The sequence below is a fragment of the Myiozetetes cayanensis genome, unplaced genomic scaffold, assembly GCF_022539395.1.
Source record: "Myiozetetes cayanensis isolate MyiCay16 unplaced genomic scaffold, myiCay2020 scf18, whole genome shotgun sequence".
NCBI lineage: Eukaryota > Metazoa > Chordata > Aves > Passeriformes > Tyrannidae > Myiozetetes > Myiozetetes cayanensis.
This window is the reverse complement of record NW_026087389.1, coordinates 278,925-293,632: the sequence shown is the minus strand read 5'-3', so window position 1 is coordinate 293,632 and position 14,708 is coordinate 278,925. Positions and strand designations below refer to the sequence as shown.

The 14,708-nt window shown below is 47.2% G+C and overlaps 1 protein-coding gene across 10 annotated transcripts in view; it reads right to left on the bottom strand.

The window, feature by feature from the left end:
- TMCC1 (transmembrane and coiled-coil domain family 1) overlaps positions 1 to 14,708 on the bottom strand; it is a 114,188-nt gene that overhangs the window by 12,996 nt on the left and 86,484 nt on the right. For 8 of the 10 annotated variants that reach the window (XM_050312717.1, XM_050312723.1, XM_050312715.1 and 5 more), the window contains one exon: positions 70 to 1,004. In XM_050312717.1, the coding sequence (XP_050168674.1) occupies positions 70 to 1,004 (935 nt within the window). Of the gene's footprint in view, positions 1 to 69; positions 1,005 to 1,713; positions 1,813 to 11,457; positions 11,577 to 14,708 lie in introns of those variants that run through there. The other 2 variants (XM_050312721.1, XM_050312722.1) reach the window with 2 other exon arrangements.

Genomic DNA, 14,708 nt, shown 5'->3' with positions numbered 1-14,708 from the left:
GTACCATCCCAACTCTGGTGCTCTGAGATCCCAACACTGAATTGTGAAACAAAGTACCACAGCACGTACCTGTACCGCTCCTCCTGCAGGGTCTGCATTATCAACGTGTAATCCCTCTGGTAGCGAACCTTAAGGTCCTCAAATGACTCTTCCAGTCTTGCCTGTGTCTCTCGAATTTCTTGAATCTCATGCAATATTGCGTCAAACCCTGAGCTCTGCATATCCAGAGTGTTTGTTTTGGAGCTGGAAGCTCCCACAGGGCCCCCCGTTGTGCTGTTGGCTCCCACTGAGCCCGATGTGGCACTGGAGCAATCCTCTTCACTACCATATTTTGGGCTTGACTGAAAGTTCTGAATAATGCCTAGAGCCTTGCCTCCTGTCCCATCGTCCTGGCCTTCTTCTAAGGAGTCTTTCAGATTAGCAATGTTGTCTGCACTCCCAAACTTGTTTCTTATGAGGGAGGCAATCTCCCGGGGTTTGGAAACCACAGCTCCTGCTGCCGAGTGTGTGGCCTGGGAGAAACTGGAAAGCCCACCTTTTACACTGTCTACCACTCCCTCACTGAAGCCAGTGACTTTTGCTCCAACATCTTTCAAACCCTGATGCATATCCCTGAAGACATCCTTTGGCTGCCGAGGAATCCCATTCTGTTCAATCTCTCGCAGCTTTCGGTGGTAATGTTCCAGTTTCTTCTGCAGCTGCAAGATGGTCTGGGCTGACTTTTGATTTTTCTTCTCAAACACTTGCTTAATGCGGGCGCTCTGCTGCTTGTCTGCATTGTTGGCCAATTTCAGGTACTCCGCCACGTTATCATCACGGGCTGTTTGCTCAATTTTGATCTGCTCAGTCAGCTTCAGTATCTTCTGCTGCAAGTGCGTGATGGCCACTTTTGTCCTCTGTGGATCTGGGGTCCCATCAACAGAGTCCGTGTTGATGCTGCCATCAGTGCTGGAGGCCACGGCACTGGAGGTCTGCGCCAAGCTGCTGACTTCCAATCGCTCGATCTAGGCAAGGAGGGAGAGAAACATGAGTGCTAATCATCAGCTTCACCAACAGAAAACCTTTCCTCCTTTATGCAAACCAACTTTGCAAATGGACGTAATTCTGCAAAAATGCACCTTTTTTCCCGCTGCCCAGGGGACAGTATCAACCAAGTGAGCATTATGTGTTTTACGGACATTTAGTAAAAGCTGAGAAATAAGTAAAACCTCTCATACTTGGGCCCACTTAATGGTCTCAATCCAAAACTCAAGCACGTACACTCAACAGGGCACCCAAGCTTGGCAGGCCAAGCGCTCTGAGATATTGGTATAAGGGCAAGGGGCTCTATCTGCTGGAGAGTGAAAGGACCGAGAAGGTAACTGAGAGCAGAAGCCACACGGTTCGAGTGTACAGCACACCCGAGTCATTCCCAGTGCTTCACCTGTTTGTACAACAGCAACCGTGAAACCTACCCCAAAACAACCACTCTGCTACGGTCAATGCTTCTAACAGAAACACGGAGCCCGCGAGGGACCCGAACGCACGCCCCCACCGCGGCAGGTACCCTGCGAGCAGGTGTCCCCGAGCGGGAGGAAAACAGCGAGTTTCAACGGACAACTCCCCCTTTTGGCCAAAAAGCAAGGCAAACCGAACCCGACAAGTGCCCGCCGCGAACGGCCCGGGCAGCCCCGAGAGCCCGCGGCGCCCCTCGCCAGCCCGGCCCCGCCGTACCTTGTCGCCGTGCATGGCTCCCGCCGGCCGCGCACTGCCCGGGCACGGCTGCGGCCCGGCCCGGCCCCGCCCGCCCCCTCGCGGCACGGAGGCCTCTCAGGGCCGGGGAGCCGCCCCGCAAGCGCCCCGCAGGGATCGCCCTTAATGGGTTTGACACCGAACGCGTTCCACACTTTCGGCTCCCGCGGCCCCCGGCCCGGCAGAGACCGGCCCGGCAGCTCCCCGGGCTGTTGCACTGGAACAGCTGCCAGCTGACCCGCAGCCCAGACGCAGAACCATGTCCGTGAATATGCGCTTTACAAAACAAAAAGTGCTATTACAGTTAACTGTACCCTCTCTCTCGATTCAATATTCCATTTTAATGCACCAAAAAAAAAAAAAAAAATCAACCTCTCACAGGCAGCAACCTCTCACAGGCAGCCCCGGCACTGGGGCTCAGCCAGGATCCTTTCCTAACCCCGAGGTTCTCTGTTTGCTATCCCATCAACAGGAAAACCAGTCAGACACCTGGAAAAGCATTTTCCAGAGGAGTTCAGCTGCTAGAAACCACAGAATATCAGTTCTCAGTCAGTTGTGGCTCCTGAAATATCAACTGCTCTCTTAAGAGGGTTTAGTTCTAAAAAACCTGGATCTCTGCATAGATCAATGGAAAACTGGTGCTAAGAATTCATATCAATCAGTGGGACCAACAATATGCATGACATCAGTACTGCAGAGAGAACGTGCTGTCTCCAAAATGTAGGAATGTACATTTTTAAGTCATACACATTTGTTAAGATACCTCCTCTTGGAATTTATAATTTCATTCAGATTTTCCCAGGGCTGTCACTGATCTGATTTCTCCCTATGGCCTAGAAGGACAGAAAGAACCTGGCTGTGCAGGGCATGCCTGGCCTGGTAGCATCACCCAGCACCCGCGGCACAGCTGCTCTGCGCCTCACCCGCAGAGCTGCTCTGCCAACCTGCCGCCACCCCAGCAGCAGCACAGCACAAGGTGTCTGTCCAGCACACAAGACAATCTTACTACTGTTAACTGCCTAGGAACCAAGGGCTTCTCAAAAAAACCCTGTCAATCCATTCGTGGCAATCTCTACGTACTACAGAGCAAGGACATTTCAGTATTAGTGGCAGATGAAAAAAAGAAAGATCCACAAATTTTATGCAAAACATTAACAAATTAATTTGATATAACATTTTGTCCTTTTTTTTCATAATCCTTTTGTTCTGGGCAGCAGTAAGGGTGAATGTGGGACTGACCCTGTGTCCCAGGATCAACCAACTGCTGATCACCAGCTCTTCTGCAGCCCACATGTTCCAAGCTGAGATCTGCACACATAAGTGTCATGGAACTAATGGGCCTTCAATATTACGTTGCAGTAAAGAGTTTCTATTGGCTCAATGTACACCAGGTTGGGTCTAATTAGTCTACATGTGTGGATAATTACTATAAATTACACCAATAGTACACTCTTCCTCTCAGACACAAGTTTTGTGAGTGAAAAATTTAGAAACTTTCTCTTACCCCCCCTTTTAAAGTCAATTGACTTCAGCAAATCTGCTCAGGTTACCTCCCTACACCTGTGGCAGAAAATGACCTAGAACAGCAGCAGTAGAATAAACCATGTTGGGATAATTGCTTTATAATTACCAGCTGTGTGGATATTAATCTGGGATAGCAAAAGGAGTTCTTTCCAATGCAAAAGGAAATGGCTGTGCAAAGTGCAGTTCTGGAACAAAACAGAGATAATTTAAGTACTTTGTCCATATTGACAAGGCTTTGTAAAGGGAAGACTCAGCACAAACTGTGTCCCTGGGAAATGCTGGTGACGTATTACTGAATTTGAGATGCCTGGCAATCTGTCCTGAAAAAATGCTGGTAAATTAAATACTATAATGGTCAATGCTTGTATAAGAATAGGGATTACAATTCAATAGTCTATCTCCCTTGCAATACAATTTCCCAGTACATTGACAGTCCTGATCAAGGGGAGCTGTGTGCCCTCCCAACAGGAGGTGTTCTGAGAACTGCTCTGGCACTATGCCATGAACCAAATGAAATCATGTGAAGACCTTATGCTTTTTCTCTCTCGAGATCTCACCAAATTCCCAGCGCTGTCAGTGCTCTCAGGCTTTCTCTCCTGTACAGGTTTCCTAATGTCTCTATTCTGCAGCACACAGCCCAAAACCCCTTCAGGATTCTGCCTTTTGGTGCTGCTGAAGATTAAACATAGAAGTTCCTCTAAAGGTGTTTCACCCTTTTAAAACTTTTCCAGTAAAAACACATACCACAAAATCATTCACCAAGAATACAGACTGTTGTTTTCAAACAGGCAGGGCAGCTGCATAAGCAAACAGCAGCTTTCAGAGCAAGCTTGCTGCAAGGGGACTCCTGCTTCCTCCTCCCTTGTCTGGAGCTTCACAAGTGTGACTGAAAAGTGTCATATTACTTAGAATAAAAACATACCAGGCAAAGCGAGACAGGGGAGCTGAGAGTGATGGCCGCACACAGCCCCAGCAGTTAACAGCACCCAAGGCACCCATGTTAGTCACCTTCCTGGTGACTGTACACCTGAGTGGCAGCTAAAACTAACCACAAAAACATTCAGAAGTTGTTTTGTTTCCTCTTCCCACTGTGCTGAAGGTAGTTCAGTCATACAGGCAGAAAATCTAGGAGACTCATACAAAGTCATACGTTTGAGACTTCCTGTTTGGAAACTCATTAACAGCATCATTAGCATGTGGCAGATGCAGGGATGGGCTCAGGGACTTGGCCAACCTCTCCATGCTGGGTGGGCAGATGGCCTCCAGCCCCAGGCAGGCGCCAGGAGTGGAGACTCGCAGTCTCTGATGACATTTACAAGACAGTTGGTTCGTTAGTAAATAAAATCTCTTGTTAACACCTTACAAGGAATAAAAATCAGAGGGAAGAAAAAGAAAAAAGAATGTTCTTTGTGCCTGACCATGTCTGCAGAGTTACAGCCCCCCAAGGCCCTGCTCCACTGGATCTGCATTAAACCACCTAAGTGTGTATTTCAGTAAAGCCACACACAGAATCCCTGGCAGGTATGACGAAGAGCTATTTAAACGTCACAAAATACTATGAGGTACCTTCATCACATTCAATTAAATGCCATGAACAGCCACAAGTCACTTCCCTGCGAAGGTGGCACCTGAGTGAAGGTGGCACCAGCCCTGCTGTCCCATGAGCAGGCAGTGTCCTGTCACTCTGGATCCAAGACAGACACTGCGTATGGCACAACTTACCACAGATTCCAAAGAAAATAAAAAAGTGACATGAATTCCCCTGTCTCACATACTCAGATGATTCAATAAGCTATTTATGACCTATAGCTTATCAAGAGTTGAGTGTTTGCCTAATGCTTTGCTTTTCAAAGGTTGTTACTGAATCACAGACCAGTTGGGGTTGAAAGGGACCTCTGGAGCTCACCTGGTCCAACCCTCTGCTCAGGCAGGGCCACCAAGGGCCAACTGCCCAGGACCATGTCTAGGAGGCTTTTGAATATCTCCCAGAACAGAGGTTCCACACTGACATCCTACCTTTGTGGATTTGTCTGTAATAAAAACTTGGGCCTGTAAGTCTGTCTGGTCCAACGCTGCCACACATCTGATACCACCAACTCTGTGGGTCACTATTTATTTCCAATTACATATTTATATGATGGCAAATCCTGTGTAACAGCATAATTAAGGGAGAATATTTCTGGTCATTCACCTCTCAGTTAAATACAGACAGAAGATCCAAATACTGATGGATTTAACCATCCTGAGAAACACAACTGCCCACTCATGTATGGATTCATTTATGAATCCACCTTCCACCTTCACTCAGCAAGTGCTCAAGGCGCATACAAGCTCCTGCTCTATGAAACATCTGCCTTGGCTTTACTGCAAAGATGACTACAAAAGAAAAACAAAGAACCGGTCCAGTGTGATTCTTTTTGACACACAGTGCAGTTATCCCGAAAAACTCTATCGACCGATTGAATGTTCGGAAGCTGCTGCAGCTTTGCATTTTACAGAATTAGAGAATCACAGAATCAACTGGGTTGGAAAAGACCTCTGAGATAATCTATGACCTAACACCACCTTGTCAACTAGACCATGACACTGAGTGCCATATCCAGTCTTTCCTTAAACGTCTCCAGGGATGGTGATTCCACCACCTTCCTGGGCAGCCCATTCCCATGTCCAATCACTCTTTCTGTGAAGAACTTCTTCCTAATGTCCAACCTAAACCTCTCCTGGTGCAGCTTGAGACCGTGCCCTCTTGTCCTGCTGCTGGTTGCCTGGAAGAAGAGACCAACATCCACCTCGCTCCAACCTCCTGTCAGGGGACTGTACAGGGCGATAAGGTCTCCCTGAGCCTCCTCCCTGAGCCAGCTCCCTCAGCCTCTCCTCATAGGGCCTGTACTCCAGACCCTTCGCCACCCTTGTCGCCCTTCTTTGGACACTCTCCACCACCTCAATATCTGTCCTGACCTGAGGGGCCCAGAGCTGGACACAGCACTCCAGGGGTGGCCTCACCAGTGCTGAGTCCAGGGCAAGAATCCCTTCCCTGGTCCTGCTGCCACACTCTTCCTGATCCAGGGTTGGATCAGGCTCTGGCCTGATGTTCATCTTCCTGTCAATCCAAACTCCCAGGTCCCTTCCTGCCTGGCTGCTCTCCAGCCACTCTGTGCCCAGCCTGTAGCGCTGCAGGGGCTTGTTGTGGCCAAAGTGCAGGACCTGGCACTTGGACTGGTTGAAACTCATCCCCTTGGAATCAGCCCATCTCTCCATCTTGTCCAGGTCCCTCTGCAGAGCCCTCCTGTCTTCCATCTGATTGACACTCCCCCTAGTTTGGTGTCATCTGCAAATTTGGTAATGGTGGACTCAATCCCCTCATTCAGATCATCAGCAAAGATATTAAACAGGACTGGGCCCAACACTGATCCCTGGGGACACCACAGGTGACCAGATCCCAGCTGGATGCAGCCCCATTCACCACCACTCTCTGGGCCCAGCCCTCCAACCAGTTCCTAACCCAGCACAGAGTGCCCTGTCCAAGCCCTGGGCTGCCAGTTTTCCAGGAGTGTGCTGTGGGAGATGGTGTCAAAGGCTTTGCTGAAGTCCAGGAAGACACATCCACAGCCTGCCCCTCATCCACCAGGCACGTCACCTGATCATAAAAGAAGATCAGGTTGGTCAGACAGGACCTGCCCTTCCTAAGCTCACGCTGGGATTTTAACAGGCTCCAGCTACTTACCCACAGAAACTGCTGGTCATCCTCGCCAGCAAGTATTCTGAGCTCTCCCTAGCACACTCCTAAATCCAAATCCAAACCAAAACCATCAAGAGATGGACAGCTCAAGGAAGTCCTGCTGTGTGTTTTTCACAGCACAACTCATTGGCTAGATTATAATTGGGTTTTCTAAGAGATAAACAGCCTTTGCTTGTGGGCAATTAACCCTCAGGATGGTGGGAAGATCATCCTGGTTATGGAAAAAAACCCCAAACAGTAAGAAAACAAAAACTGACCCTGAAAAGAAAAAAAAGAAAAAAATACACTACAGTGCCTTTGCCTGCCTCAGACAACAGCTTGAGCAGGGAACCAACACTGTAACACTAAGAGGAAATGGCCTTCCACCTTACTCAGAGTAGTTAAACAGTCCTGAGTGATAACTACCAACACAAGTGCACTGATGGTCTGTCTGCCAACTCAAGAGCCTCACTTGCCCTGCTCTGCAGAGAGGGGAGAGGGCAGGTCCTGCCCAGAACACAAGGGCTGTCAGCAACCACAACCGAGCAATGTTTCACATATGCTCTCCCTTCCCTCTGAGCGGTCCAAGCCAAGCAGCCTAACCCTGTACTGTCACAGCTTGGGGACAGACAAGACAGCAGCTCTCTGCAGGGCTGAGGTGCAAGCTCCCCGGGGACCCAGTGATAAGGCACTTGGAGATGCTATTCCCATGTTCCTAAAGACGGTTCACCATTAGGGCCCAGCCCCATACCAGCCAGATCGCAGGAATACCACCAGAGGGAAAGGTGACCTGGGACTGCTTCACTTGGCACTGGTGCCAAGAGCAGCATCCACCAAGTGATGGCCCAAAGTACATGAACAAATCCTCACCCTCAGCCTGGGATCTGGTAAAGCCAGCTGCAGCATGACTTGCCCATGGCCTTGTCACCTAATTCAATATGAAATGGAGTTGTGATTCATGTGCCGCATTGAGTGCCAGAAACACAGTTTAGCTATGAAGCAGCCAGCTGTCTTTTCCTCAGAGCTGTCAGTGGCAGAAATCTCCAAAGCAGACCAGTATTCAGCTTTAGCCCTTGCTGGGGTTGGGAGGAATGGTGGAAGATGCTGCTGCCACATGATGTCGTACTTGCTGTATCAGAGAGCATTGTAGGCAGTTTCTGTCACAACCAACATAACTCATTCCATGGGGGAGCCCCAGTGAGTCCCTGTCAGTACAGGACAATTGCTGGTCCCACATGCTTCCCCCGCAGCACCATGCTGCCAGTGCAGTGGAGCTCGGTGGGCTTCACATGTTCCCCCTGCATGACTCCACCTGCACAGGGCCCCGTACCTCTTGGGAAGCAATCACATCACTAACTAACTGGTTAAGAGGTAGCTGAAGCTACAAAACTGACTAACACTTTTTCCACATGCGGTTCAGGCATGTGCATCCCTAGTGCCTGCTAGCCCGGTGATGGGCTGAGGCAAGCAACACTGTACAAGCTGTTCCCTCAAATGGGATGGGGACATGCGGGACCAGGCACCAGCTTGGCCCACAAGTACTTATTGACACAGGAGACAGAAGGGACTGACACAGTGCAGTGTAACATCTCCCTTAAGAGGTTGTCTATGGCCCTTTTAATTATTTTTAAAAAACAAATTGCTGCCAAAGACATCACCTTCTTGACTTCAAACTTCTGAATCTCGAGAAAAGGTATTTTTGAGTGCAAAACCAGTAAGGCTAGGTGGCCCAATTCAGTAACGGTTTCCCCAAGGTACAGACTAGTCAAGCAGAAAATCATTGTGGTGTTGACTGAATAAACAGGGCAACATTGTGGGTGATGCAAGTCCAAGAGAATGGATACAACAATCTGACTGGAAAAATAAAAAAGAACTGAATTATACACAAGGGCTCGTAGGAGGTGGAAATGGATGACACAGCAAAATAACATCCATGAATGTTTATTTTAGCAGCTCCTGATTTTTAATCTGGGGGGAGTGCCAATCAGGCCAGGAGTTACAACGATAGGAAATGAGGTAAACCTGACAAAAAATTAAGTATAGGAACCCGTAGGAGAGGGTGGATTAGGAAACAAGGTTATACAAGGTTTTATCAGAAAGTGACTATATTAAATGGTGGGGTTTTGTTTGGTTTTGATTTTTTTTAACTCATCCTGTTTTCCCCAGTGTGTCTGAATCACATCTCATTATCCGAGAGACAAAATTTTTGTTAACACTTCCCAGAGAGTAAAGTGGTTTGGGCTTTTTTTTTTTTTTTTTTCCCCAAATGCTTCAAGCTGCTATCCGATAAATGAAGATTATTATTTCATGTTACATATTCATTTATAAACAACAGAGTTTAATTTTGTTCTTGCAAGTTAACTTTGGCTTGCAAAGCACTGGAGCAAACTGGGTCTAAAGTCTGAGAGGACAAATGTCTCTGAATGATCCCTCTCCTCAATCCCTCTACACAGAACAGCCTTTGCAAGAGCAAGGATTCCCTTTTTTGGGGGGATGTTTCTCTGTTGAGGTTTAATATGCATGCCCCCTCCAAGTGTTTAATCTAAAGGGCTCCAGTACATGAGCAGAGCAACTGCACCTCTACACTTACTTAACTTCTTTTATTTTTAGCTGTAGTATTTTCTGCAGGAACAACACAGAGCATGATCATAACTTCATCCTTGGAGCAGTTGATCCAATCAACAGTTCATACAATATTAAGTATTTCAAAACAACAGAAATCATGTTTCCTGCAAACATACTGCTTTGTCATTCCTGTAGAGCATTTCCCGACATACTGTTTCCTTGTTTAAAGCCTTTTTAATACAACATACACAGTATCTCAGCTGATACTTGTCACAGCTATGCAACAGAGCTGCTTCAGACTCCTGCCCTGTTCAAAGGCAGCTTGTGTTTGCCCCAAGTGCTGCAGGTGCTCCTGCATTAGCACCACCTAAATCTCTGATATTGCTCCGAGTGTCAAACTCAGCTTGTCAAGGACAAGCACAGCGTGGGCAAGGGCAGTCCCTACAGCCCACAAACACACATTCCCCAGGGCCGCTGGCACATGGCACAGCTGCCTTTGGAAACTGGAAGAGGAGAACGCTGAGCAATGAGACATCAGAGAGGAAGGCACATTCAAGGGATGGTGAACACTCAGCAGTCAAGCAACAAGGCACCTATCCAGAAATCCACAGGGAACACTGAATTGGGTAAATGCTGAAATCACTACACTGCTTTTGGGATTCTTGCAAAAGCCAAAAATCCTCATCGAGATCTCCATTCAGAGACTCCTCAGCGCAGCATCTCCTCAACACATGGTGGAAAGCTGCTCAGGTTACCCTGACCTGGCCTAGAGAGCACAGAATACCATATTCTGTGCTCACTACTCCCCTCTCCAGCTCTCAAGAGGTGATGCAGCAGCCTGATGTTTTATGTGCCAAGATGCAAAGCACACAGGTCTATCAACCTGGGAGGTACAACACCTTTAACTCCTGTTTTCCTACTGCCCTGTAGCCCCGTGGTCCTATCACTGCAACTTGGCATTTCTAACAGGGCTGTTTCTGAGAGCCACCTGTGTGCCACTTTTGTTATGAAGACTGCTGAATGCAGTGAGACAAAGAATACATGTCCAGTACAGAAGATATTATTCTCCTTTAGGAAGAACTGAGAGTCCATTAAATAAACGGATTAGACATATGCGTTTCAAATGCAACAGGAACACTATGCAATCTCTCAACCATGTCTTCTGCAGATGGTAACAGGCAAACCTTCAGCAATGGCACAGGCAAATGGCAAAAAAAACCAGTCTGGATCCTGGATTTCTTTTTTCTCCAAAAAAGAGCCACAATGAATGGGAGAGCTAACTGTAACAACTCAAAGAGAAATAGCTGCTATTTTGCATTGCCGATCAGAGCATCAAAGACCTTACTGCCTCTCTTCAATATTTAATAAATGGAGGCGGAGATACCTTTTACTGCTAACTCAAGACTAGGAAAGGCAATGCCAAGCTACACCGCTCAATGAAACCAAAGAAAGATACTTAATCATTTCTGAAGGTCACTAGCTCCACAGGAATGCACAGGAATACATTTTGCACAGCTAAAACAGCAAAACAAGAGGTCACACTAAAAAAGCTACCTATGCAAGTTTCTCATCTACCAATGCAAGCCTTTCTCTTAACACTAGGCTGCATCTGCACCCACCTTCTTTCATCATTCATTTTTTCATAAAAAACAAATCCCAAAACAATAAAACCAGAAAATCCCAAAAACTAGCACCACATTTGATCTTGTTTATGGATTGCAACACTCAGACAGGAGCCTTTTTCATACTTTCCAGCTTATGAAGCAAAGAAAAGCTATATAAAAAACCAACCACTGAAAGCAGCAGAGCCCAGAGGAAAAACAGTGCTCCCAAGCCTGATGCACAAAACGAGGTCAAGTTCTATTTGAAATTCAAGAGCCAAACAAGACAGCCAGTGCTGTTCCAGGGATGCTCCTCACCTTTGCGGGCTCGCAGAATTCCCTCTCACAGCACACGCAGGCACAGCAGCACCACATAAACATCCCCGCGCGGCCATGGGCAGCCCCGGCGCCGGGCAGTGCCCGCGGCTGGTCCGAGCGAGGGCCGAGCGCCGCTGGCCGAGCATGGCTGAGCGCCGGGCCGGGCCGGGCTCCGCTCCCCGCCGGGCCGGGCCGGGCTCCGCTCCCGCCGGGCCGGGCCGGGCTCCGCTCCCGCCGGGCCGGGCCGCTCCGCCGGGCCGGGCCGGGCTCCGCTCCCCGCCGGGCCGGGCCGGGCTCCGCTCCCCGCCGGGCCGGGCCGGGCTCCGCTCCCCGCCGGGCCGGGCCGGGCTCCGCTCCCCGCCGGCAGCTCTGCTCCAGCAGCTCCGCTCCAGCCGCTCCGCACGGCCGGGACACGGCATTTAAAGCTACAGGGCTTCCCAGACGCTGTGCAACGCTTGGCACTATTTTTAAAACCACACCTTCGAGCCAGAAAAGTGGTCCAGGATAACATAACCAAATCGGGAGCAGATCAATAGAGTCAAAGTGACACAGTTGTTCCTCAGCGACACAACACAACAGACCTGGGGGCAAGGGTCAAGTAAGAACTGAGAACAGATTCCAAGATGCACATCAGGACATAAATCCAACTATAAACTATATGCTCTAATTACAGCACTGCTGAAACACTGCTGTTTAATAATCCGAAAACAAAATTTTCAGAATATTAACGTGATCTCCTGGAAGGTTGAAGCTCTAATTAAAAAGTCATTGTCACAAGACTCCAGTACACAACAGAGCCAGCACAGCACTGTAACCAGAGCTGACAACAAGGCAAGAATAAATCTCAGCACCACTCATCCCCTACCATCAACTTTCTTGTCAAAGATAAGGTGTTTTATTATCATATTTAGAAGACATAAAGCAAATGCTCATCACTCTGCTTGACAGCTCTGACCCACAGCACCTTATGCCATCCAGCTTCACTCCTTTGGACCATTTGTAAAAGGCACCCTCAGCTTTTGGTTGCTTCTTCCCCTGTTCTCCTCTGACTCACTGATATTCCCTGTTTGTAGCAAATATTGTCACTCACCAAGGCCAGAGACAAGACGATCCAAAGCCAAGCCATTAACTCAGACTATGTAAGGTGCTCTAAAGGCTGAAATACCAGGAACTGCCAAACCCAACAGGAGTGGAATGGGTTTTTAGAACTTCCCCACTTCATGAGCCCTGCAGCACGTTTGCAGCCAGCACTGATACAAGGACTGAACTTTCAATTTTTAATTTATGTCTTTCCCTTTGAGCCAATGACTCTTCGAAGCTCTGACAGACATCTGAGTGCTTGGGTTTGGTAGGTTTGGGGTTTTTTTTAAAATCATTCTCTTTATTTGCAGTAATGCACAGGTAATGTGAAGAAACGCTGCACTGAAACTTTAATTCATAAAATATAAATTTCAGCAATGTAACACAGGAGAAACTCCTGACTGACTCAAACCATGGGTGATGTGCAAGAAAATATTACTATGTGCAAAATTCAGTTATCATTAGGAAAAAAGGGAAATAAGAGGAATTAAAACCTGAAAATGTATTCTGTAGGAACCAAATTTAGAAAAGAGATGGCTAGAAAAGCCATTGTCTTAAATGATACTGGTATGTCAGGTGGCATTTATGGAAAAAACATTATGATGAAAGGGCAAGTAAATCGTACAGGCCATTTAGAACAGGAACTGAGAACAAAAAAACTCCACAGAGCAGGAACAGTAACATCTGATTCATGCAGAAGAGAAGCCATGTAGCTGGAGAACCATGAAATCAGAGCGTGGTAAGGAGTAGAAAGAAATAAAGGAGTTTCAAAATAATTTTATTTAAACACCTGACTGCATCTGTTTCTGCAATATGTGATATTAAATATTTAAGACCTCTCAAAAACTGGATGTTCACTTCTAAGTTTTTTCTAGATACAGAAATTGGTTATAGTAAACTTTGAATTCATAATTTCACTACATTTCCAGAAAGGAAAATATTTAGTAGTAAGATTTATATCTTCTAAATTTACCAGACCATAGTAACAGAATGTAGGAGTATCTGCACAGTTCACTAGTTTGCAAAATTTTGCTTGAGTAAATAGTTGGAGGAATCAAACTACTTGCTACCATAAAGCCTTAAAATGAATACAGATTACTTAAAATTCAAAGCTACAGGACTTGCCTTTATTGAGTAGAATTTCATATGGCCAGTGAAGGGTTAATATCCCAACGCCACTCCTGGATCAGTAACTGCAGTGATATGAGGCCTCTTGCACAAGGTTTCCTCCTTAATTTTCTGGCCATCAGTAAGTTCCTGCACAGTTGCGAGGCCCCAACACAGATCCTGGTCTTGATCCATACTAACCCCAAAACTGAAACCCACCAGCCTGCTCCCAAGCTTACTGCCCAGGACAACAGCTGAAGCCACCTGAACATTCTGCTGGCATATACAAATTATAAACCTGTGTGTGATTATAAATGCCGCAATAACATAATGGTATGAGGTACCATTTGGGACAGAAGTACTTTAAGCTACTGCATTATTTAATATTTACCTTCTAATTTAAGCTCCTAGACTTCAAAGTCACTGCATAGAGCTGGAGTTCCCTTCCTCTGTACATACCCACTGGAATAAAGTCAGTTTTCACTATATTTGTCTTTTGCAGATTTCCCTCAGAGGAAGCTCTATGCAGGACTTACTTTCTTTTTACTGGTCACAGTTTTTCGCCCGGTTTTAATCACCAGAATAAAAACAGCCCTCCCTTTCCCCATACCTGTTTCCAGAAGTATTTAAAATGTTTCCATTAGTAGTTAAGGAGAGAGAGAGGTTAGTCCATAAAGCCCACATCCCACAGTCATGATGTGAAGAGCGGCTGTACAGATGGGGCTTTTAATAACCAGTTCAGCACAAAACCATCACTATGAGTCTGAAGGAAGGACCAGGGCAGCCTGTGATGATACAGCCCACACCAGGAAGATGCCCCAGGAGGGGATGTTTCGAGAGGGAATGGCTGCGTGGATGGGCAGGTCACCCTTCAGGAGGCATCAACACCAAGGACATTTCCAAGGGTGTTCTGATCACTGCTTCATCAAGTCAACTCTTTCCACAGTAATGAGGAGAGAAATCTGGTTGCTGCCTGCCAGATTGCTGCTAGACCAGATTTGCATACATGGTTAAATGATGTCTAGTTAAGAAAGGGCTTCTCAGTATTCATAACCTAGTGCAGA